At 37.4% G+C, this 27315-nt stretch overlaps 1 protein-coding gene and 1 long non-coding RNA gene across 2 annotated transcripts; both read left to right on the forward strand.

The window, feature by feature from the left end:
• Positions 1-7904: 7904 nt before the first annotated feature.
• On the forward strand, positions 7905-24887 carry LOC115448932. The gene is made up of 12 exons (XM_030176563.2): positions 7905-7992; positions 17154-17296; positions 18211-18541; positions 18700-18811; positions 19139-19226; positions 19403-19569; positions 19860-20045; positions 20777-20956; positions 21292-21442; positions 21936-22113; positions 22540-22682; positions 23136-24887. Exons 1-12 carry the CDS (start codon positions 7932-7934, stop codon positions 23265-23267), a joined length of 1872 nt encoding a protein of 623 aa, XP_030032423.2. The 5' UTR covers positions 7905-7931; the 3' UTR covers positions 23268-24887.
• A 1214-nt stretch (positions 24888-26101) lies between these two features.
• On the forward strand, positions 26102-26831 carry LOC115448920. Its single transcript, XR_003939130.2, has 2 exons — positions 26102-26212; positions 26586-26831. It is a non-coding gene; the product is annotated as an uncharacterized LOC115448920 (long non-coding RNA).
• The last annotated feature ends 484 nt before the right edge of the window (positions 26832-27315 follow it).

Below are 27315 nucleotides of genomic sequence, written 5' to 3' on the forward strand. Positions count from 1 at the left end.
TGACATCACTAACCAGAAAATATTCATCAAATCAGCTAAAATCGTCGGTAAGTTTCCGTCATGTCTAGTGGGCGGTCACCTTGTTACGAGGTCGTCAGTTCTATTCCCAGCAAGACTTTGCACAATTTTCCCTTATACGTAAAGGAAAGAACGCATTTTTTGTTTGTGGCCAAAATTTCAAATTATTTTAATGAATTTCCAATACGGGATTTGGATATCCTGTACTATGAAGGTTTTGCTCTGTTGTTTGAGCGACAATGCGGGAGGTCAGACATTATTTTGAAAGCTGAAGGTCGCAAACAAGTGGGTCAGTGGCCAAAATCAGATGATAAATTATAATCGCCGGCGTTCTGGAACATTAGATTCCGAAAGTAATATTAGATACGCGAAATCCAATATTAGGTAAAGTTAAATGTTTTATACAATAAATGTGACAAAACAACATTAAATGTGCATGAAAGTAACTACTTTTAATGAACTAAAGAAAGAGAATACTCTTTAATAGACACGTTTAAATATACGAGTTTTCGTTATTCCTTACATAAAAGGGCAAGTGTAAAGAAGGGAGATTGTAACTACATACTTGCAAGTTCAGCGAACTAAACTGTGTAACTATGCGGAACCAACGCGTACACATCGTTCAATAAATTGTACCTTTCAGTGATATTCAATTTCTAGCACAAACTATTCTAATTTCAAAGCTATCGTCGTATAAGTTAGAAAGTGATATATTATCGAGCAGAAATTCGAAAATCGAACAACTCACGTGTTTTTGAATTGCAAATATCAAACAAATATTGTAAGCTAAAGAATCCTTGAATAATCAGTTTATAGCGAATTACATTGCTAATAGACTTATAAATTTGGCACATTTTTAATCACCATTCTTTTCCTTATAGGTCGACAACGTATCCACAATTTTTCTTGCATTGTATCTTAGAGCTACAAGACAAAATTCTTTTTTGACACCGCCCGTTATCCAGCGTGCATATTGGATTCAAAAAACAAACACACGGCTTCTAATTTTTGCTCTCTACCCGTTAAATCACGCACTCAAATCAATTACGTTTTCATAATATATTAAGTAGAAAAACTGGAACGCTTTTCTGGTTTTTGGTATAAAAAAGCCATTAAAATGGTATTATGTATTCTACTGGTTATTAAAGGGCAAGTGACGTGTTAAAATAATCGTCACGCGTCACTTTAACTTCCGTTATATTATTATTGCGTGGACTGAAGTGGACGATGTAGAAGTGCGTAAATTTTGTTGTTGCGCAAGAGTTGTTTGCTTCAAAATTAGTAAACAAAGAGCATAGAACTACCAATAAACTATTGTGTCGAGTGTTATTGGTATAGAAACCGGGGCAGGCCCTCAATAAGGTAGACTGAAGACCTGGTGTGACGCAAGTGACGGGACTTGATGGGACTTGACTTGACGCAAGTGATGGGACGGGAAACTTGATGAGGACTGCCCTGGACAGAACAACCTGGCGTGCATTGCAAGAGGCCTACACTCACCATTGGGTGAATATATAGGCTGAAGCAGAAGAAGTTATTGGCATTATGAGACTTAACATCCTGAGGCTGACGAACGGAAAATAGTACTTGTGTTATGAAATTAAAATTCTAAGTGATATTATTTCTGTTTGTAAGTGGGTTTGCTCGTAATTTGGTGACCTGCTTCTTTGGCACTACATGCAGTTTATGTTTGCAAAAATAAGCCAATGTGAAGAAAGTCGAATAAATTACTATTTATGTACGGAGTTGACAGACTATCGGCATGTTTGTCGCCTTAAATCGTTAACGAATTAAAAAAATACTGCCTACTATATTCTATTTAAATTATCCAAACCATATAAGTAGGTAAAATAATGTTGTTGACTCTAAAGCCTTCACATTGTGAAGTGACCTTTCGCCAACCCACAATACAAACAGTTATAGGCGCATTTTAGTTCGTAAAATAGGCACACAGAGATGACCTTTGCATTTCAGTGGAATTGTTCGTGAATATAAATAAGGTTTACTTTCTAGAAACTTATTGATTACTAGGTATTGCCCGCAGCTTCGCCCACGTAAAATGTTCCTAAAACACTATACAACGCCAGCGCCATCTTAATGGAAATCAGAATGAAAAATCCCATATGTCTTCTTCTTCACGAATAAATTGAACGGTATCGACTTGGCGTTTAGTCAATTGGTTTCAGCTTCTAACTGTTAATAGGTCTCTCGCATGCAAGGGGACTTTTAGTGTAGATACCACCGTTCCGTTCTATGGTTTGTGGGCGTTTGGAGAATTCCACCACGGTAAGAGGCGAGCAATAGATGCCATCGGGGAGTCACTGGCGGGCGGCAGAGGTTCGTCCACCGTTAGTGTGTGACCCATGGAATTGACGGCAGCATGGAAGGTAGACCTCATGCGTTGATAATGAGAGCGTCCCTCGATGCGCGGGGCTTCTGATCACCCCCTCCCCCAAGGGACAGGCTGCACTAGGCGGCACCGCGGAGAGGCGGCTGCGAACGACAACTTACACACTTCCGTCGGAGAAAGCCCGCAGTCGTCCCTAATGCTCCAAAGAGAGCTATCGCGAAGTTTTAGTTAGAATGCCGTGCGTAGGGTTTTATATATGGTTATGGCCCGGCGCTTCGGTTGCCCGATATCATCAAACCCGGGCACCTCCACGCCGGGTCGTAAAGCTCGGTGACCCCAACATAACCGTTCAATCGTTCCCACAAAGACTGGGCAGTAGTGGGGTAAGGCACTTTTTCCGCGATACTAAAAAAAAGGGTAGGTTAACCACAGTAACTTCTATTTCTACCTCCAAACAGCAGTATGCATGCACTGTTGTGTTCCGGTTTGGAGAACATTGTAGCCAACGTAATTAGGTATTGTGAGACTTAACATCTTATGTCTGAAGATGGCGAGCGCAGTGGAGTTGTGTTGCTGTTTTTATGGAGCGACCGTATCGCTTGCCATCAGGCGAATGACAAGCTCGTCTCATTTAAAGCAATAAAATAAAAAAAAAAAACATCCAAGAATCTAAAAAAGTCGCATGTATAATATCAGTAAGTGAGCCTATTTGATTGTAAGTTGTGACTATCACTCGAATATGGACTTGCAGGCGTGTACGCTGTTTCGATACCCTCGGTTTAGATACGCGCGTGCACGCGGTAATGAGCGTGTGGGATGCATAGATTGTTACAAACATGACCTTTATACTTCATAAATCATAACGAAACATTTGTGTCAGTGAACTATTCTTAACATTGAATTCAAAATCTTTGATTATAAGTTTATATTGTTTCAAGTTTAATGATATTATTTTAATTAGGAATGTGTGTTCGCAAAACTTTTATAAAGTAACGAAACCTTTGATAGACCACAAAATTTTAAAATCTTCATAGACTCGTTTATTGAAATATTCACAAAAAATGTATTAAATTACATGTTTTATAATAAAAGCGCTAACAAAAAATCGGCTTGACGAACACAAATAAAAATCGGAAATATGATTGGTGGCCCGGTGGGCCATGGAGGGCATGTGGGTGCTGAGTATCTTGTTTACTTAAGTATGTATACTATCGATATATAAGTATTACTTTCTTTTTATAACGTATAGTCAGGTAAATTTATTTTTAACATATCATAAAGTAAACAATTGAAAACTTGGCCTATACTTAATAAAAATAAAAATTCTATGGAGACAAAAATAACTCACCGAAATAAAAAACGTTTAATTTGTTGTAATAAACCAACCTATTTAGCGCCAATATAAAAATAAATAGAATGAATCTCCGGTCATTGACTATTTGTTTGTCTGAGAAGCTTGCGGTCGGAACTTAGGACTTGAGTTCACTAAAATCTTTTAAAAATTAAACATTTAAACTTATCTATAATTCAAATGCGACTAGAATAAGTATAATTTTGTAATAGTAATAATAATAACTTGCCACTGTCACGATGCACTACAGAAAAAAAACAAATATTCACAATTAAACACAGGGTTATTTTGTAAATGAAACCACATACTCGTCTTCACCTTTGCCGACATTATGTCAAATATACATAACATCACGCATTTATCCCCGAAGGGTATGCAGAGGCGCAACTAGGGCACCCACTTTTCGCCAAATATGTTCCGTCCCATGATGTGATAGGGGGCGAGCCTATCGCCATATCGGGCACAAATTCTAGACTCCGGGCTGATACTGAGCAGAAAAACCCAAATATCATTTTGCCCGACCCGGGATTCAAACCCAGGACCTCAGAGCGCTATTGTACCGGACATGATACCGACGGCAATACAACTACGCCACCGAAGCAGTCAATATCATATATTATGTCAAATATCATCCATTAATAACGAATATTTTCACTTAAAATCCTGGTTCTAGTTTTCGGATTTTAATATGGCGTGTGGTTGAGTGTATTTCCGACTGAAAGTATGATGTTGCCGCTGCCACAAATCCTCTTAGAGTAGTTATAGTGACATTAGGGCAAGTAAAATTAAAATTACTTTTTATTAATATTTATTTTGTTCGAGACTTACTTTTTTATTTTACATCTAATACTCAAGTAAGTGTATGTAATGTGTTATTTCCAAGTAAATATGTATGTGGTTTCATTTAGTAACGCGATATCAAAATGAGCCTGTATATGTCTACCGTCGTGAGACATTATTTTAGCAAACCAACGATACAGGCTAATCCATTTTTTTATTTAAAATATAAATAAGAAGACGAGTAACTTACTCGTCTGACGGTAAGTGTCATGAGTCATCGCTGTAAATAGCAGAATTTAGTTTTAAAAGCATTGCATGGTACTGTGCAATGCGCACCGCTCGTCAACCTAAACCTTTAAATGTTCAATAGACAATTGGTGGAGAATTTGGGAATGGAATGGACTGCTGAGATGAATGTCCGCAAGTTCAAAATCTAACGCGTGCACCTTTAACTTGTCGAAGTTACGTGTGTATTGTTTATCAATCTTAATTGTTTATCAGTTAGCTTTAACGACGAAGGAAAATAAAGTAAGGAAACCTACATACCTGAACAAATAAATAAATAATCAATATTATATTATCAAATATGACGCCACATATTTCCAAAACTAGATTATTTGGGAAGTAAACTTTGTGTAAAATTCTTTTAAATGACGATAATATCGATCGAAATTAAAATTCCTCACGCGATCCAAAATTTGAATTTGAGAAAATACGTCAGACGATCTAATGATGTAACATTTAATGTCTTGATCAGTCATCTGTTAATTTTGTACGATATAATAAGGTAAATTAGATATAAACACTTACTTTAATAGAATAAGAGTAGAATCCTACGGCAAACCAATGAATTAGTTCATGGCCAAAAAAAACCTTAATTATCGGTTATTTGGCGCGGGTAATCCTGTGGATTAAAGTATTGTAATAGATATAAATATCTCCTTATGTTTTCTGTAATAAATTATGCTGTGGATTCTTTGCTCTAATTTTGAAATTCTTAATATAAAGCACGATAAAAAAAACATATTTTTAAAGAGAGGGCTATAAATCGTAAAAAAAATATAAATAAAATATAATGTGTCTATATTAACAATGCATCTTTCCACACCTAACCAAACTTCATAGTAGCCATTTTTTTTCTTGGTACATTGACGCTTTACCCTACTTTTAACCTTGACTTTTACTGCGGGAACAAGGTCCAGACAAATCGTATTGGACAAACCCACGCGAAACGTTGTGGCGACGTCAGACACATTATATGCCGTAGGTTCTCATATAAATGCTGAGCATAGGTAATTATGTGCGAAAATTATGAGAATAGAATTAGTAAGTCAGTTTGTAAATAGGTACAAATAAATTCTGTAATTGATTCCAAAAATCTAGCCATTTATAGAAATGTAAGCTTTTCTTAAATATTTTTTTTATTTTGATGCGACAAATGCTACAAGAGGAAAATAAATCTTTATTTTGAAAGTTCAAGTCTTTTAAAGAATTTCGTACCTGATGCTATTATTTTGAGAGTTCGTGCTTTGTTCGTTTGTTAAGTTGTACATTTGGCAGTTTGTGGAGTGCGGGCAAGGTCCGATAATTAACTGTTTGAAATCTTCACCCAACCTTTATGCGTGCCTTGACCGACTCAAAAATAAAAAATAACAGAGCAGTCTATTAAACGTAGAGTTTTAAAATAAGAATTAAAAATGTAATGACACAAAAAGAATTGCACATGTTTCTAATAATAAACATTAAACATTTACATTTATAGTCGTGGTCTCGAAGATACAAGACCTGCATATGAAGATCTTCTATCCAAACCTCGAAACTTTAAACAAATGTTCGCGGACACAAACAGATGTCGCTTCAGGCATTGAATCTAAATCTCTCGTGTTTTCGTCGGCTTATCCCCCCGGGCGATGAAGACTATCTTATTTTGTACACGCACACTCACGTCTTTTATCTCCGAAGGGGTAGACATATGCACAACTAATGCATCCACTTTCCGTCATATGTGTCCGTCCTATGATGCGATATGGGGCGAACTTATCGCCATATGAGAACAAATTCCAGGCTCAGGGCTGATACTGAGTAGAGAGACCTAAGATTACTGCCCGACAAGGGGATGGATGGAAGACATCAACACTGCATTCGTACTTTATACAACTGCATCACTACTTATTCTATTTATTGTTAAAACATTTCCGCAATTTTTTCAAGTTAGGATATAGGATAGTGGTGCATGCACCTAGAATTTATGAACACTCAGTGACACACCTCGCAATAATGCTCAGTGACTATAATAAATAGATAGATGAAGACGAGTTCGAGATATACATAGCCATTTCCCCTCATACCAGAGTGGAAGTTAAAATAAAGAATTAATAAACTGATATTAAACCATATTAAAAGTAAATCAAAAAGAAAATTGATTACATGCAATGATACATATTAATTACTCACTAACTAAAATTTCTTATATCTTATGACCGAGTTGTCAACACAATATATTACACCCATATTAGGCAGTTACAACGTTCACCACAGTAGACAGAATATTTAGTTTATTTTAAATAAACCGTGTATTCGTTAACAAAAGGGACGGTTGTGCTATATGGCGTTGCAAATCCCTGCGTGGATGTAAACAAAACATGAATAAGCCATAATATAAACTGCTACCTTAATATAAACATATTAAGAAGTTAATTTTTAATAAACAAAAATGTTTGTGTTTAAGTACATAACTTTACACCCAGATAACTCTAGAACATTAAACAATAAGTAATTTTTTAATGTTTGCTCGAAAATATCGTGATATAAAGATCACCCACGGATAAGTCAAAATTGTTGAATGTACGGCATAATTTTAGAGTTCAAACTCAATTTGGTTTTGGTGGTTCCCACGTAAAGTATTATTGTAATTTGACGTGGATAATTATAAGGAACATCTAGGGATATTTCGTTTAGAATTGATGAAAAATCCGTGGCATTATGAATGAGTTTATATCGAAATGTTAGATAACGAATTTTCCTTCGATCACGTAATTATCGATATTTAGAAAATTATAATCGATATTCATAGGGTGTCTGTTTGAAATATCTGGACTCGAAAAGGCAAGTGACCTCGGGAAACCTAGGTATGTATAAAATATCACATTATTATAAACAAAATACTTTACTAGTAAATATGGTTATTAGTTTATTCCCACTTAAAATACTCTTAGGGCATAACACCTTTTTTGAAAATACTTACCCATTGGAAAACAATATCCTTCTAGCACACGCAGTTTAAAAATATCGGAACCCAAAACATGCGGAACCCATCTCAAAGGAACCAAATCAATCATGCCGTTACTGTAGTGTATTAAGTTTATATACACGTTGCGTGTCGAGCGGTGTTCAGTCACCGTGCGTGCTGTGTTGTGAGTGAGCTGTGTCGCCATGTTAGTGTTCGCGCTGGCCCTCGCCGCCGCCGCTGTCGGTGGCGCGGCTGCCGTGTCCGGTAATGGCTGAATTTTGGAATTTTGAGCGGATTTTAGGGGATGTTTGGTGGTGGGTTGTGTATGTTACATTTAAATTAAAAAATAACAAATTTTTGCATTAGTGACGGTTCTTTGTGGAGCTGTGTGTTCGGTCCCCAGCGGCAAATATATGAATCTTTAAATTCATAAAATACACGTACGTTGCTTTAGATTCATTTGCGTCAAATGTAGTCGGATATTGGATTCTTAGCGTGAAATTAATGAAAAAGCTCAGTGACCATGAGTGAGCTTGTGTACGCAGGACAAACTTTCGGAAAACTTAAAAAATAAGCACCATCATTTTTTTTGAGCAACCATTTGACATAAAATGAATACTATTCTACTAAAAATTTTACTTATTTTTAACTACTTATTATATTGAGTAAAATTTAAATATATCTATCATACTTTTATAATATTAATCAATGTCGCTATTCAATTCACTTTAAATCAACATTACAGCCTCACTTCTAATTCAATATCACACTAAATAATATATTTTTTTCGCATCCACTCAGACAATCCATACAAAGTATTCAAATAATAGCGGTTTGATTTGCTCAGACTACTTTTATTATTTATTTTTTAATTGCTCTTAATGACAAGCCGAGCTTGCTGTTCGCCTGATGGTAAGCGATACGACCGCCCGTAAACAGTAAAAACACCATCCAACACCTTGAATTACAAAGTATTGTTTGGTATTCCACTGCGCTCGCCTCAGACATGAGACGTTAAGTCTTATTATGTCCAGTATTTATACTGGTTACAATATTCTCCAAACCGGAACACAACAGTGACTACACACTGTTGCTTAGCAGCAGAAATAGACATTGCAGTAGTACCCACCCAGGCGGCTCACATATGAGAGACCTACCACCAGTAAATGATAAAGCATTCATCCATAAATGCCCTGCAGATACATTCAAAGCTCAGTGTATTATTTTATTTCAAATTTACAGTTACGTATGTTGTATAATTACAATTTACATACAGTTTACTAGTTTCAGTTTCCGACACCATGCGCGCGCGCCAATTTCCAAATATAGAATTTTAATCTTACCTACCTACACCTTACTAATATAATAAATGCGAAAGTTTGTGAAAATGTTTGTGCGTTCGTATGTTTGTTAGAAGTAAACGAAGAAATAACTTGTTTTGGTTTTGGGTGAAATTGGTACACATGTAGAGACGACCTGAATTAACACTTAGGCTATCTTTATCCCAGTAATTTGCTCCCGTAGGAAGTAACGGAACTTTTTCTACTTTTTTTAATTGATAGCTACATTTATTTTACGTTACAGGGTTTTTTGTCGGAAAGAGCTTTTCACACGGGCAAAGCTGCGGGCAACACCCAGTCTTATGCATACGTATCATTGTTTTTTCATACGTTGATAGCTGCTGTTACTGTTCTGCTGATTGCGATATGTCAACTTCTTGCTCGTACATTTGGCAAGGTGGTAGACGTAGTGCAACTAAGTTACAGTAATTGGCGCACATGTCGTCAGCACTAATCTGCTAAACTACCTAATCGATATTAATGAAATTTTGTGAATGTGTCTGGTAGGTTCCAGCTTGGAAGATAGGATAGTTCTGAACCCGATAGGTGTCGCTATTGTCGAGGTCTATAATGTTGAAACGTAGTCAATGCCAAACGCAGCCTACATAGACCCCGGTCTGGGGCAAGACGTCTGTTGGACCTAAAATATTTTTTAGAATCCGTTCATTAGTTCCAGATATGACCTTATACATAAAAATCTTGTTTATAATACATATTGGTGTAGATTATTAGTTTTATATCATTAATTACTGTTAACTATTAAATGTTTGTTACACATAAATATGTCATAAAAAACCAGTGCGGATCATTTCAATCGTTCGCCTGCGTGCGTGTAGTTACCGGAAAGTTTTTAAAATATTTTATTAATATCACATGAAGAGCTTGTTTAAGGAAAATTAAATGTTATTGACTTAATTTTAGAGTATCCTTTGACTTCTTTTAAGGTTCATGGTAAACCAAACAATAAATGTGTTCAATGATTTTGCCATAAAAGCGTAATACACAGGGTCAGTTTCGTGTTTATAATATTAGATCTACACACAAATTAGATCCTAAACTTTAATAATTAAACGGACTATTAAAGTTTAGGTTGAATATTTAATCTTTCGATAAAACTTATTCATAAAATAACAATCTAACCAAAAGTTGAGTATTGTAAAGTTCTAAAGAAACACAACTTTTAATACGCAACTGCATAATGATTTTTTATGTTAACGCGAATTATAGAAATTGAAATAAAAATAATTTACGGATTATATCGCGGTTTTTATATTATAATTTTCCCCCACGTTTCGAAGACTTCGCAGTTTTTGTGGTCGCAGGGCACTTAATACGTCAGTGCTGTTGAATTTACTTCATAGTCCGTCTTGTTTTATTTTATCGGATGGAACGTTCTACTAAATACTATACATTTTATAATTTTATTTTACCTACTAATTGCTCTGCTAACTGTTCTGTTTGCGCATTGTCGGGAGTGTAATATATTTGCTGTTCTTAGTTAATGTAAATATAAACAAAGCTTTTACTCAATGTTTCACAAACAATGCTAAGAACAAACTAAGTAATCTCAGTCAAATTCTAATATATTTTTGTAAAGTATTTCTTAATATTTTTGTTATATTTTGTACAATTTTAATTTGAAGTAGTGGATGTCGGTAATGACGTCACCTACAGGTGATTTTGTGAGTCGTAGCATCTCGCGCCGTTTCTCATGGGCGCGGTAGGATTTTCCATAATGTAGCACACCGGATGGACCAGTTCGTTCATACCTACAGCATCCACCATTCCTTTACTTGTTATTCATTATTATCTTTACACTGATCTCATTTAGTTTCCTGTTTAAGATGTTTATTGTCAAATATTTTGCCCATTAAATTACAAAAGTTGATTATTAACTTGATCCGTTGTTGTAGGCCTCTTCTTCTAATGGAAATGTTGAATGTACGTTCACCATAATACGTATGTAAGGCGCCAGTAGATAAGGCTACGAAATCCTAACTAAACAGTTTTCCTGAGCATTTTGTTTACTTTTAAAGCTCTTTGCTACTTCTCTCTTAGCTACTTCAGGGTATAAGCATTATTTTGTAGAATGTTTAATTTTGTTTTTCAAGCTTTGTCTTGTGTTACTAGTGCGTAGTGATGTTGTATATCATTTTGCTAATTTCTAATTGGTTTGCTGACCCTGCCGGAACCCCCGGCTCTGATCGGTCGATGGCCCTGAGTGAGGTCCATAGAATATAAAATGGGCAAATATAAGGATTATTTTCTATTCATGGTCGATTTATAATAAATGCAGAACACTCGGGCGAATATTTGTCACCTTCGGAATAAATTTCCATTATTAACTTTGATATTGTCAACATGTCGTAGTTGAAAAAAATATGGCCAATTTGCGGTTATGATTAGTTCGATTTATGAATTAACGTCATTTAACTACCGGAGATTATTATATATTCACAAGTATTCCATAAATGTGAATGATTGAATTTGTTGAGTAATTGTTCTGTTTCGGACTAAATGGCCATCCGCGCCCTTCAGAACATGTAACCCTGTACAGGAAGTAAACGGTTTTATGCGAAAAAAACTGAATAGTGTTAGATACAATACAACCCATGTGAAATAGTATAATAGTTTCCGCCTTTTAATTTAATAAAGAATTAATTCAATTGCCACTATAATTTTTTTATTATCAATGCTTATTTTTTTTATAATTTAATATTCACGCACATACAATTGTTTATGGGAATATCTATAAGTTGTTTATTATTTTTTTGTATTACATGAGCAGAAGGTCTTTTTTATAGGTTTCCGCCCCCCCCCCCCGGTTTTAAAATAATTTAATCGAAAGATTCTAATTCCGTATCCAGACAAATGCATTGTATTACTTTTTTATTACTTACATACCCTGTGCAGCGTAGAAGCAAACGCTAAAAAAATCTTTTGCGATTGCATTACAGCCTATTTTCCCGCAAAAATATTCATCATAGAATACCTTTAGTAGTATACACATATGGTAAATATTATTGATTGAATTGATTTATGGAATATAAAAATGAATCCCTATTTCCATTGGTCACGCCATCACGCGTGAACGGCTGGACCGATTTCACTATGTTTTTTTTTTTGTTGTGTTTGTTATTGTCAGGAGAAGTATCTTATGAAAGAAATAGTTCAAAAAATTGCGCGGTAAATTAATAAATTTAAGAAAACTTAACGACAAAATTAACTTTACATAACTGTCAGCGATTGACAGAATGCGTGCTGCAAAATGATAGACAGGACAATGTCTGTCGGGTCAGCTAGTAATACAATAAATTCTTTACATATAATTAAGAGTAACCAATTTAGTAACATGTCAATTTTGTTAAATTTTAAATTGTATTGTGGTAGAGGTTCGATGTGCTCTACCTTAGTTAAGACGGTATCCAAAATGCAACATTAATAAATAATAACAAATACCATTTCGGTACGTGCTTAAAAGAAAACAAACTCGAATTCCAAATAATGTGAATCCGACAAGGTCGAACATTTGTTATTTTGTTGAACTTCCTTATTCATATTCTTTCTTGATGTAGAATGCTATGTGAAAATGTCCGTCTTGGCATGCCAGATTTTCTATACTATAGCTAGGCAGTAAGGCAATGAGTTTCCGTTTGACTCGGCAGCCAGTGTTATTGTGGCCTGATGCCGATGAGGTGACGAGGGTAGTGCAATCAATAATAATAATAATAATAAGCCCGCAGGGGCGGCTTTGTGGCGAGCCGACGGTGAGTGGCGACACCGCGTTCCCTGATTCCGTGGGGGCTAAATGAGACCCCCTGACCCTTGGCTTGTCTTAACTGGCCGGCTAGGGGTGGAAGTCGCAAGAGCTAAGAACCTCAGCTCCAGGGTGGAAGTGCTCAATCTGCGTAATAGCGCGGAAACCCGCTCCCGGACCCCATAGCGACCCGCGATGGTGAAATCGGTGCACACCTCTCGACACCCTTAAGCCACCCACACCGGTGTTGCGTCCTTGGCTTACGCCACTTATGGGATGCCCATCTAGTGGGGGGCAAGTCACCGTCTGCCTTGAATACATAAGATTGAGACATTTTACTTGGCAGGCGTCCCGTTGTCTCAATCAATAGCCCAGCAACCAGTCCAGCTAGATCCCATCCATAGACCCAATATAATTCCCATCTTTTCTGCAATAGTCCCTGCACCTTGCAAGCGCTGTCTTTAGCTGTATTTCCTCCATAAGTACAGACAGAGAGAGTACTCGCAAGGTGTATAAACCTCAACTAGAGTAATGTATCTTAAAGGGGCCTCTACGTGTTGGATCGATGTCCCCACGCAAGCCTTCCAAAAGGACCGGCCTTTATGCCGTGATTTCCCGCAGGAAAGATACAACACAATAATAATAATAATAATATCAGCCCTGTATTATATACTTGCCCACTGCTGAGCACGGGCCTCCTCTACTACTGAGAGGGATTAGGCCTTAGTCCACCACGCTTGCCTAGTGCGGATTGGTAGACTTCACTCACCTTCGAAATTCCTATAGAGAACTTCTTAGATGTGCAGGTTTCAAGTGCAGTGCAATCAAACTGTATCTATTTTGTAATTCTAATTTCCGGTCATTATTACTTTTATCTTTGGATTAATGAAAATATTCTCATTATACTCATGCCGCGGTGGCGTAGTTGTATTGCGTGCGCAGTATGAAAACACTTTGAGGTCCCAGGTTCAAATCTGGGCGGTTCGGTCATTGAGTTCTTCTACTTAGTATCAGACTGAAGTTTGGAATTTGTGCCCGACATGGCGTTAGGCTCGACCCCTTTCATATCGTGAGACAGAACACACTATTATTAATGGGTACCTTTATTGCACCTCTCTCAACGGCTGTAGTGGAAATTGTTGTTATACGACCACCTGATGCTGAGCAGTTTGGGGTCCCGATAGAGTGTCGATTGGCAATGTCGAAGGGAGATGACTATCCCTCGCTATAGGAAACAATTATTATGCCTGTTCGAAACCGAACATACATAGGCTGATCCCGTGGACGGACACAAGATTATAAAACATAATATTATTATAATTTTTTAATACAAGCACGACAAAGTGACACCACCGCACCTAATGGTAAGTGGAGGGAGGTCCAACAGAACGAGTGAATGTATTAATTAACTATTGACGTGTAGGTAGAACTGCACTTCAGTTAGCTATTAAATAAACAAAGTTAAAGTAAACTATAAAATAGCTGACACTGTGCTTTATCAAAGTATTAATAAAAATAGCAATAATTGTAATGTAGTGTGTTAAAAAAGTCAGAGGTGCATGGGTACGCTCTCTTGCAAACAGGAACCCAAGTTTTTCCCATTGTTGGGCGACGGAAATACCTAATGGTTGGCATCTACACATACTTTTATATCACAGACACAGCATACAGCTATAGCGCATCAGTTATGATTCCAAGAAACATTAGTCCTGTAACAAAATATAATAAAAATAATAAAGTTGCTGTTGTATTGCTAACATAGTTTAAGACTTGATTAGTAATTTGACCATCAGCGACTCAGTGCTGCTGTAAAACGCAAATTGCCTACATCCGAAAACAGCTTTATAATTTAAATATAAAATAACATTATTCTTCCACTAATCAATTAATATTTAACGAACCAGTTGGCATTTGGCGATGGGAAGCGGTTTCGATAACGGTAGCAACTTCATAACGTTTCAGTTTATAGCCAGTGATAATCAACTTGACCTCTGAAAATTCAAAATTCTTGCGTTATACACAACGAAGTTACAGAAGAGTCAAAAAATGGTACCGATGCTCGGCTTGATGGTTTGAATTGTTATTTTAAATTATAATTTGTGAGATACGTGATAATTACGTAGCAATTGTACGCGATGCTAATTGTTTCATTAATCTTAAAATCGTCTTTTATTTTTATTCATGATTTAATCAATATCTAAAAACTCCACGTGTTAATTAGGCTATTAATTACGCCATGATGATGACATTTATTATTTTTTACATGAGCATGGAAAAAGCCTCTCGGCGATTCAGGTATTCATGTTTTAGATTTCGGTTGTAGGAAGATAGGAATCGCAAAACTTAAAGTTACATTCTTACTTTTAAATTGGGTCAAATATAAAGCTAAAGAATGCTCCTTGCGTAGGCATACTTTCGCACAGGAGGACTGATGCCAGCAAATCAAGAGTTGTTTTCGTCCGTCAGACTGATAAAAAAAAATGTTAGTATTTTATCACTATGTATGTATTATACTATATATCCTAGTGGGACCGTACTGTTAAATTATAATCAAAACGAATATTGTGGCCAGATTAAAAAAAAATAGCACTTCTGCGTCGTCAGTTTTAGGAAATGTTGCCGGTTTTAGCAGTAATCTTGAAACTATGTAATGACCCGGCATTACCCAACGCACCCTACATGTTACTCAAAATAAATTTATAAAAATATATCATGATTTACTACTAGGAAACGTCGAGATTTGTATTAATTTTAATATTTCGTATATTCAATATCATTTCAGTAATTTCCTTATAGCCGCGTAAATCAAAAACTGGCTAAAACAAAACGGACAGTCCCTTTATATAGTTTATAATAATAACATAAACCTTACTGATTATTTATATTACCTACATAGACATTTATTTAAAAGTATATCATCCGAAAAAGGATGTTTAATACTCTTTAAAGAAAATGAAATTTTGATAAATTATTGCACTAAAATTGCACCGCTAAGGATATGTAAATATTCATATATTTTGTTTTAAAGTTAGGTTCATTTAAAATATTCTTCCCTGGCATCGTTCTCTCTTATTATAGGATAAGTTGGAATCCTTTAAAATCTATGAAAATTACCTATAATAATTATTACACTTAACATTAGGGACACGTCTGACCAAACTCTAGTCACAAGTTTACAGATCGTTGTATAATCCAATACTTTGTATTTTGTATGCAATACAACAACTAAATCTATACTATTATATAAAGCTGAAGAGTTTGTTTGTTTGTTTGTTTGTTTGTTTGAACGCGCTAATCTCAGGAACTACCGGTCCAAACTGAAAAATTCTTTTTGCGTTGGATAGCCCTTTGTTCGTGGAGTGCTATAGGCTATATATCATCACGCTATACCCAATAGGAGCGGAGCAGTAATGGCCAATCTCAGGAAATACCGGTCCAAACTGAAAAATTCTTTTTGCGTTGGATAGCCATTTGTTCGTGGAGTGCTATAGGCTATATATCATCACGCTATACCGAATAGGAGCGGAGCAGTAATGGCTAATCTCAGGAAATACCGGTCCAAACTGAAAAATTCTTTTTGCGTTGGATAGCCCTTTGTTCGTGGAGTACTATAGGCTATATATATATCATCACGCTATACCCATTAGGAGCAGAGCAGTAAAAGCTAATCTCAGGAACTACTTGTCCAAATTGAAAAATATTTTTGCGTTGGATAGCCCTTTGTTTGTGGAGTGGTCTTAGTTATATATCATCACGCTATGACCAATAGGAGCGGAGCAGTAATGAAACATGTTGCAAAAACGGGGACAATTTATTAGTTTTGAGAGCGTCCGTTGCGTGCGCTGCGTAAACGGTTAAAGTTATGCAACAATGATGTATGACGGGATTGTTCCTCTTAAAAAGTTCTAAAAAATATATTATAAAACAAAGTCCCCCGCTGCATCCGTCTGCCTAAACATGTTAAACTCAAAAACTACCCAACGTATTAAGATGAAATTTGGTATGGAGACAGTTTGAGACCCTGGGAAGAACATAGGCTCCCGGGAAACTACTACTTTTATAACGGAATACTTTAGCCTGAAAAACTTTATAACGCGGGCGGAGCCGCGGGCAAAAGCTAGTGCAACATAAAATAAAATATTATCTATGTGTCTCCGAAACAGTTGTCAAAATAATTCCCGACTGTGTTTCTTGATAATGATCCAGGATAAAAAGGTCTTTATTCTTATATTCTGTTTTTAATTTTAGCATGTTAGTTCGTCACATATACGGCGACAATCCAGTGGTATCCCACCCATGTCTTATCTTCAGTAAATCTTATATTCCAGATGAAGAATACGCACGATTCCCGCGTCTGTTCCACCTGGACGACTACGAAAGCTGCCTCTCCCAGCCCGATGGACTCTACTGCCTCGGCACCTTCCACGTCACGCCCGGCATCGCACCGAACCCGCTTTACGATCAGATGAAGGTAACTCACTGTCTTACTGCTGGACATGATACTACGTCTTCCAAAAGCTTTAGCTTTTAGTTGACCACGCTGATTTAGTACGGGATGGTAGACTTCACAATTTACTTATTTAAACTTATCATGTTTCATATTTTCTATTTGAAAAGCCGAACCGTAGATAAATTTTACTTCTTGAGGTATAACCCTGTTTTATCTAAAACAAAATTTTATGTACCATATATCTATATATGGTACATAAAATTTCGTTATTTCAAGACGCAGTCGAATTTCAAAGTGCTTGAGTGGTAGCGTTTGTCTATAATTGATATGTATTGTATTTGTATGTATATAGACGGACTTAATAATTAATGAAGGATAGGAGGATTACCTTCTCTCGTCGGTCAACCTTCTATGTGGTGAGACTCCACTTGCCATCAGATGCTGAGGGGTAATTTTCCCGTACCCATACAAACAATAAGCACAATAGGATCACATATTATAAATTCAGTGGCTATTCAAAAACCTGACCCCATAAATATGGCACGCCTTTGTTTTTTTATCTCGTATCCGTGAGTTAAGGGCTCACGCCGCCTTCCTTATGGCCACGAGCTCATATCTTTACATTCAAAACATATTTGCCGAGATAATAACATAGCTTGAAAATTATTATTTGTCATAAAATAATATGACCGACATTAACATATTTAAAGCATTAAGCTGCCAGATGCTATGAGAGTTCGATTTTTCAATGTGTCATATGGAACTATGTGAGTGTGTCATATATACAGGCCGCTTTGTTTTTCCGTTATTGCATTGTAGATTTATTGTATGTCATTGACTGACTACGTGCGTTTCAGGATAGCATTGAATTAAATTCCACTGTGTATACAGAATATTTCTTTAATCAGGATCTTAACAAAAATGTTTCTATTCAGGAATACTCCAAGGACGTGAACAACTTCAACCGCACGCAGCTACATCGCGGCTACTGCGTGAGCTCGCGATGCGCTGGCGCAAGCGCAGAAGAGCGCAACAGCTCGCTGCGGTTCGAGCAGTGCGCATCGCGTTGGGCGCGCCGGCGTGGGCTCAAGGTTGGCTTGCAGCGGTTGCAGTACTGTCGCTCCTCCGCCCAGGAGTACGCGCGCGCGCACAACACAGAGCCGCTGGATCTGGCGCATAGAGTGCTCACGGCGGTGGTGTACACCCTGCTGGCATGTAATGCTCTCGGGACGATATATGATGTATTGCTCGATGACGATACTAAAAGTGAGTACAATCATTTAGTCAAAATTAAATTCCGTAATAACTTTAAGGTGTTACAAGCAATTGAGCATTGTATCAAACAATGTGAGTTACAACATCACATACATTGATGCGTATATGATGGTCTTGATTTATCGGTCAAAATATGATTTCTATTTCAGAGAATAGCCTGCTAACAGTGTGGTCGCTAAGGTCGAACTGGAGACGGCTCACCGCCACCTATGAGGACAAGGACCCGCGGCTTTCTGCGCTCGGGCCGGTCCAAGGTGCCAGGTGAGGATAGAAATTTCTTATAAATAATCCCAATAATTCAGCACAAAACAAAGACAACCATCCACCACGCCTATAAACTCGAATGGGTAGAGAGACGTGCAACCAGAGAACCCACTTTACGCCAAGTGTGTTCCATCTCCTAATATTAGAAGGGATGAACCTACATATCAAGCACAAATTCCATACTCCGAGCTAAAGCAAAAACACCTAATATCTCTTTCAACACAATATTCAACACGAGTGCCTATAAAAATAAAAAGGCACACTAAATTCAGATATTCTATTCGATGGCAGCAACTATTTTCTATTATATGAGTTGGTTTGCAGGGTATTCCTGCTGACGTTGACGATGATGACGCACGCCGGAGTCATCCACGTCATGTCCTACTCTTACAACCCGGAGTTCATCGAAAAGGTAAAATACTTAGAAAAAAATCCTCAACTTAAAAGAAGGCTTGTCAAATATGACATTCCAGGCCACACTATATTACTCGTTTTGCTTTCCATGAAAAATGGCTTCAAAACTATAAATAAGTATAGATATAAGAGATGGTAGGAGTATAGATCAATATTTGTACATTTTACGTTCAGATGGCCCACAACCCAAACATGACATTGTTCTTCAACGGGACTTCAGTGGTGCAAATCTTCTTGGTCATCTCAAGCTTCCTGCTGGCCTACAACCTGCTCATCCTCTCCAAGGATCACGACATCAGCCTCAGGCATTTGCCTTTTTGCATCATCAAGAGAATTGCAAGGTGAGGAATAATAGATGTTTATTATAACTGAAAATATTCAGCCATTAGATTATTGCAACTGATTTTAAATATCCAAGGTGCCTGAGGAATGATGTTTAGTTGAACATTAAGGTAAGGAAGGCCTACGGAAATATTGTTCACCATAATTTAGAAGACAACAGATGAGCTACTTTATCATTTGTGTTTCCTCTGAGAGTGCAATTCTAGTTTATGAAGATATTACTAACAAAACTAATTTAATCGCAGGCCACTAACTTACAGTATTAAGTATTACTTCTCGTATGTTCCAGAATATGTCCCGTGTACCTGCTGGTGGTGGGGTTCGCGGCGACGTGGTGGCAGCGCGTGAGCTCCGGTCCGCTGTGGCCCGCACTCGTAGAGACTGAAAGCGCCGTCTGCCGCCGCAAGTTCTGGGCGCAAGCCTTCTTCCTCAACAACCTCATCGACTCTAAAGAACACTGTCTCGTGCAGACATGGTACGATATATTTCACTATGTTTCCGCGAGACACACCTGATGATGTTGTTAAACAGCTAGATAACAACAACAGGAAAATGGACACCAACTATATCACCAAAATATACTCAAGACAAAGTTGACAACGTAACTTTATCAGTTTATCTATTTAGTGACCTACCTATTCCATTTTTTTTTGTTTGTTTGCTAAAATTTTCATTGGCGTATCACGCCAAAACCAATAATTGAATTCAAAATCCAATAATTGAAAAGAAATTGGCTTTATTTGCATAACATATTATAGGACAAGTCGAGAACAGATGGACACATGGGTAGATTGGCCACATGCGCCGTTAATTTTTTGTGTTGCGGAGAGGTGCATTGAATAGGGTCCGTCTGATTCTACACAGACGACGCTGTGGGCACAGTTAGTCTGTAATATTTTCTCAATAATAATATTATCAGTTTATACTTCCTCGGTGGTGCAGTGGTGTTTGATGGAATGACTGCCGTGCGGAGCTTTTCGGTTCAATTAGTGGGTTTGGAAAAGTGACATTTAGGTTTTTCGATTCACCAGCATCCGCAATCTGGTATTTCGATTTACAAATATCAAGAGGCTCGTCCTCTATTACATGGGACATATCAGAGCTAGCGAAAGTGGGTGTGTGATATTATTTCTGGCAGCCTTTCAAAAGGGGAAAATAATTAAAATTTTTGATGTTCTGTATGTATGTATGTTTGCCCATGCACAGGTTCATAGCAGTGGACATGCAGCTGTACGTGGTGAGCTCGGTTCTGACGCTGGTGCTGGTGCGGAAGCGGCGCGCGGCTCTGCGCGTGCTCACTGCACTGGCGGTCGGCGCGTGCGTACTCAACGCGCTACTCGCTTACGTCTTCAACTGGCAGGCGCTTCTCTACTTCGTCAATCCTGAGTTAGTGCTAATATTCGTTATAGGCGTTTGGACTCGGCGCCTCTTCACTAATGGGCCAACGCTCCAACGGCCTATGCTCATTTTATTTCTTTTAAAACTGCGTAAACTAATATTTCTAAAGGAGTATAGGTATTCAGCCTGCGCCGTATGACTGACCGTTTTTTTCCTTTGAACCATATTAAAAAGAAAGTTGAATTATTGACACATAGACATAAATGATAAAAATGTCCAATCAATAGCTTTCTGATAACGCCTGTCTGTAAATACTAGCAAGAACTCATAAAACCGTATATTCAACAATATGGCCACAATACGCTAATCTTGTTGTTTGTCAGAAACCTGCGCAACTTGTACTACGACACGCCGTCGTTCTCCGGGCTGTACATGTCTCCGTGGGGCAGCCTGCCCGCTTGTCTCATCGGCCTGCTCCTCGCACATGTACACTTCGAGATGCAGGAGAGCGGCTTCAAACTGTCCACTGTCACGGTAATAACTGGCCAGTGATACCCATCTGTCGTCAGCCGACATTATCACGGCCCCGCTCAGTAGCAGTGGGATTACTTTGCAGTGTCTGTACAGAAACAAAATTATAAACCATATTGAAAACAAAAGTATTAATAGTCTTAATTAGAGTGTAAGATATTTTTTTCGTAGATTTGATTCTCTAAATTCTTGCGTGGAAAGCTTCATTATTCCAGAGTGTGAAAAGACGTGTGTGTGTGTGAGTGTGTGGGAACTGCGTACTTTTTTATCCCTGACAGAGACTTATCAGCAGAATCGGGAGCCAATGGTTTATAATTATGCTGTATTAAAAATAATGTTCACCGGATGAAAACTTAAGAGGAGATAGTATGTATGTAATTGTAGATATCTCCCATCCCTAAAAAGTCATACCAGCGTTGTAAACTTAGTTATATTATAGTCATCATTAGAAAGTAGCTCTTATTTACAAAGACATTAACCGTCTTCCATCTTCCAGTGGTTCAAGCTGCCGTACCACCTGGCCCTGCCGCTGACCATCTCGTGGATTCTGGGTGGCAACTGGGCGCGGCAGTACACCTCGCCCGAGTTTGTCGCTGCATACGTCGCCTTTGAGAGGCCCGTCTTCAGCATACTTTGCGCCATTTTGCTTTTGGGAGGGTTCAATCAGGTTGAAAGTAAGTATTACATCATTCGACTTCTTTGAAGGGGTGATATAGAATTTATTTTTCCGTTAAAAAAGCTGTGTACGATTTCATCATGTCATGTTGGAGTCTTGGCCTATCATGTCACCCGGCCGATGAGTGGATTCCTCATCCAATGCTTTCCATCGGCAATTTCTGAGTCCGGGTTTGAACTTACGACCTCTATCTCGGAAATTATCACCCGAGATGTGATATTACGCTAGCAATTTTTGCAGTAATATATTACGAAAGAACTTCGTGATGCGTTTACAATATTCGACACATACGCGACTCGCGCCAACTCCAGCAAACATAAATTTTGCAATAATCTGCTTGACGATTGTTTATACTAAAAAATCACTAGCGGAACTCAAGTTTTGTTAGTAACCTAAACCTCGCTTACCACTGGTTGTGCTGCAGGCATATTGCTGAAGTTCTTCAACTGGCGCGGGTGGCACGCGGCGGGGCGCATGTCGCTGTCGGTGCTGATGGTGCACTGGTGCGTGGACATGGCCTTCGTGGCCGCGCGCCCGCAGCCCACCATCACCTCCACTATCGAAGTCGTGAGTACTTGCTCATGTATATATTACAATAGGGTCTTGGTATCTACCATGTGTGGACTTTCGAAGTCCTAGGTACTCGTCTATGGATTGTTATATTCCTGCCTTGTATTCAAGTTTAGAAACATTCAATTCAATTCATACTGTTACATTAGATGACTTTTTGTACAATGGTATGACGAAAGCAAGTCGCTCGTTGTAAACGACACGACTGACCATTAACAACAGCAAGTCCACCGATGACTTTGTAACACACTACGTGATACTACATAGTAGTTTTCACCCTTAACCATTACATACTAAGACTCATTATACCCAGTTGCTAATGGTAGGATATATGTATCCTCCCGGAGACCGAAAACCGTACACGAGACAAAAAATCGGTGTGTAGTTGATTAGCTTTGTCGTGTACGTATAAAAATTCATAGGGCTACATTAACATTGGATTTGTTCCAGGGTATGGACTTCGTCTCAACGATGCTGGTGTCTTACCTGATCGCGTTACCCCTCACGCTCATGGTGGAGATGCCCGTGCAGAGGTTCATATCCAACATAATGATGAAAGTGATGCACAGGACAAATAAATAGTTTCTTCTAAAAGTGAAGTGATTGTCGACTTTCTAGTTTGTAAGGATAGTGTGGGTTCCAGGGTCTCGTTCGTGTACTATTCAATTATGAAGAAAATGTACGCGACACGATTCCAGCAGCATATTGTAAGGAGCCATTCATAAGTTACGTCACACATTGGCACTAAAGTGTCGACAACGTATGACGAGGGACTGGGGTCTAAAAATTCAATTCCATTGATGTCGTTTGCGGATAGCCCATGAAGGGATGTCTCATGTCAGTAGTACCAATCCTCAGCTATACGATGTCTGTGTGTTTGGTATGTCCGTGTGTGCTCCCATTGTTGTTCTTAAGCAGTAAAACCAGTCTAAATGCTTTTAGACCCTTAGTCCCTGAAGAAATATGCACCGTTCCTTAAAGGTGACAGATAGGAGTAGGTAATTAGTTTTAAGCTAAATATATTTCAACAAACTGTAAAATTATTGTGAATTTTACATTTACAAACTGTATTCTATGTATATACTCTCGTTTTAAAAACCGTCGCCAGTCGCCGTCACAGCACGCACACTTCGGTCGCACGAATGGCGACACTAATGTCAAAATCAACTCACTTCATATGAGTATGACTACGAAGATGCTGAGTGGCAGAATCTAGAAGGCACACATCGAATTCGTCTTACTAATTTAGAAATGAATCAGTATTGTTACGGATTGTTACCATTTTGACGTTCATTGCCAATTGTTATTGTTTTATTCTTCCTCATCTACAGTGCTAACCAATTCGAATGTGAATTTAAAAAAAATTGCAGATTTTATATATTATATACTTAATAATAACTAACTAACTATAAACTCAGCCCTGTATTATATACTGTCCCACTACTGGGCACAGGCCTCCTCTACTACTGAGACGAATAAGGTTTGATCAGACACTACGAAGCTATCATTTCAGTGTTCAAGTTAGGACTCATCCTCGTTATATGTGAAGATTATGTTGATAACCCTTTTGTTTAACATCTTTATAATATTCTTGCCAAAAGTCGTGTTTTAATTAAGGGGTGTGTGTATACTTTGTAAAATTAAAGATAAGTCCTGCGATAGCTCTCGTTGAAATTATGCCTGTAAATACCATATTTTATATGTAGAAGGTACTCGAAAAAATATCATATTTTATAGTTAGAACTGCTAGTATATTATAGTAACGTTTTCTGTTATCGATTTAGTCAACAATAAATCAAAACAAATAATTATTATTACTACATAGCTTTAAAAACCTTTGAACAAACAAAAACGTACAATATTTTACTGCAGGTTAATTGCTTTGAAATGTAATTAGTGAAATACTATTAACTATAAATTGAAACATGTTTTCGATCGATTAAAATTTAAAAAATTCGATACTAATTTATTTAACAGCTGTCACAGGGATCTTTCCGAATTTTTCAAGGTATAATAACGATAGTTTAGGGAGAACGCACATTGCAATAAAAATATCGTGTGAAAAAAAACCCTAGCGCACGCTAGCCCTCATGTATTTTGCCATGCATATTATACTAATAAAAATATATATCATTTGTACATGTATGTATCTATAGCACATATTTAATGTTAAGTTTGTACAGTTATGTTTAAGTAAAATAAACGCAGAAAATATTTTGTTTTTGTTTCAATTCTTAAAGTATTCTATTATTCTTTGGGTCGAATAGTAATTATATTGTCCTGTTGTAAGAACTCAGGGTCTTCTTGCAAGCCAATTCCACCCAAATCTATTCATTTCAATATTTGTTTTGAGTGAACGCAAAAACCATAGAACAAATTATGATGAAATTTGGCAAACAGCTAATAGCTTTTAGTTTGGTTTTTATGCCGGAAAATCACGCAGATAAATTATTTTAGGAAAGTTATTAAATCCGGGGAGAGCCGCGAGTAACACTTAGTAAATTATGTCCTTTATAGAAGCTTTAATTAAATTGTAAACATGTTTTTATTAATACTTTATGTTTAAAACTATTAATAACGGCTAATAGTGGACTAAAGTTTCTCAACCTTTTACCTTCGCCGAATACCGGTGCACGTTTAATTCGACTGATGGACAAGAATGAAGTGTTTTAATCATATACGTGGAAGAACACATTTTCTTTTAAAAATATTTTGATTCCTCATTGAGTTATTATGATAATTTCACACACACATCACGCATTTACCCCCGAAGAGGTATGCAAAGGCGCAACCAGGGCACCTACTTTTCGTTAAGTGTTCCGTCCCATGATGTGATGTGGGGCGAGCCTATTGCCATATCGGGCACAAATTCCAGTCTCTGGACTAAGCAGAAAATCCCAAATAACACTCGACCCGGGATTTAAACCCAGGACTTCAGAGCGCTGCCGTACCGCGCATTCAGTACAACTACGCCACCGAGGCAGTCTGTTATTTTTATAAATCTAAATTGTGGAATTTTCTTTCATCTGACGGAGGGAGTCGTGGTTGTTAATAAAATAAACTTCATAGAGATGTACTGATCACAACGTAAGTAATAAATGACGATACTACGTCGTGACCGCCATCCTATAATATTAAGTCTCATAATTTTAATATTCTTCATTAATTATCAGATCTGTTGTTTAGCGGTACAAATAGAATACACAATGCAACTTACATAGGCGTATAACAAAAAAATAGAAGTCAACAAACTAAATGGCGCGTAATGTTGAGAACCTACGTCACATACATTCTGTACTGTTTACACAAATGGTTTTAAAAATAATAATACTATAGAAACAAATAAATAATAATTATACAATACATTTACGTAAAAGATGAACACAATGCATAAAAGCATGCTTTTGTTTATTTTTAGTATAAAACGGGCCACTAGAAAGCAACAGTATCAGAACCCGATAAAGGCGAAGGGAACTACAAGAATTATAACCTCATTAACAATGAAGATCATTATGCAAATAATAATGGTATGTATACGAATAATGTTATTTATAACTTTAGACAAAGTACATTGCATATGTTTAATTAACAAGAATCCTCCTAACCGAATATTCGGCCACGGCGGCCAATCTCAACGGAGATCAGCCACGCAGAAGATATTATAGTGCACAAGTGTGTGCGCAACACAAGCACTATCTGTTCCTTCACTCACATAGTCCGGTGAGACAGCAATGCGACATGACCTGACAGGAATCAGACGCAGGACCAACGGCTTTACGTGCTTAACTTAATCTACTACAATTAACTGTAGGTATAGAAGTAATTTACAACAGCATACCAACTTTCTCGTTTGCTCTTTATAAAATGTAAAATTGTATCACTCTCATACATTTGTTGCAGGTGCTGGCGTGTGTTCTGAACACAGGTTTCGGTCTGGTTTTATTGGACACGTTGACAAACACTCTCCAGCAGGTGCTCGGAGGCTCCAGCGGTACTGCTACCACATTACCCAGTGTCACCACAGCATCCAGTACCACCGAAGCACCCACTACAGTGGCGGCGTAGAGTGGGGTGGCACCCGGGGAGGTATTCTAACCCCTGCTGCCTACAAACGTAATATGTTAATAAATACGAAATAGAAAGTTGGGATTGTTTAAATTATTTTCTCTTCTTTATCCACATTCTATTAACCGAGTTCAAAAAAGGAGGAGGTTCTCGATTCGGCGTGTATTTTACATGTAGTGACTAAGTACCTATAATGCCTAGTCGGCAATCATCTTGAACACAATACTTATGTGGAAAAAAATATAGTTTATCTTTAAACTTCCCTTTCAGAGAGCTATATTTTTCCTCCAAAAATTAAGTCTAACGGGTGTACTATTGTTTTTAGAGTTTTGTTTTATATTTCTCTTGCGTTACTTTCACATAGTTTATCCCCGTTTTATTGCTTCCATTACTCGCTTTGAGTTTAAACTCGTTTAATAAAAGAGGGAACATCAAATATCATTTTTCTGGATTTTCTTTTATGACGACACCACTTTCATCTCGGCATTTCAAAAATGAGGCAAATAAATTCATAATAATAAAAAATATGAAATATATGAAACAAAACTAGTTTCGTTGTTCTTGG

This window comes from Manduca sexta, chromosome 9, assembly GCF_014839805.1.
Source record: "Manduca sexta isolate Smith_Timp_Sample1 chromosome 9, JHU_Msex_v1.0, whole genome shotgun sequence".
NCBI classification, from domain to species: Eukaryota; Metazoa; Arthropoda; class Insecta; order Lepidoptera; family Sphingidae; genus Manduca; species Manduca sexta.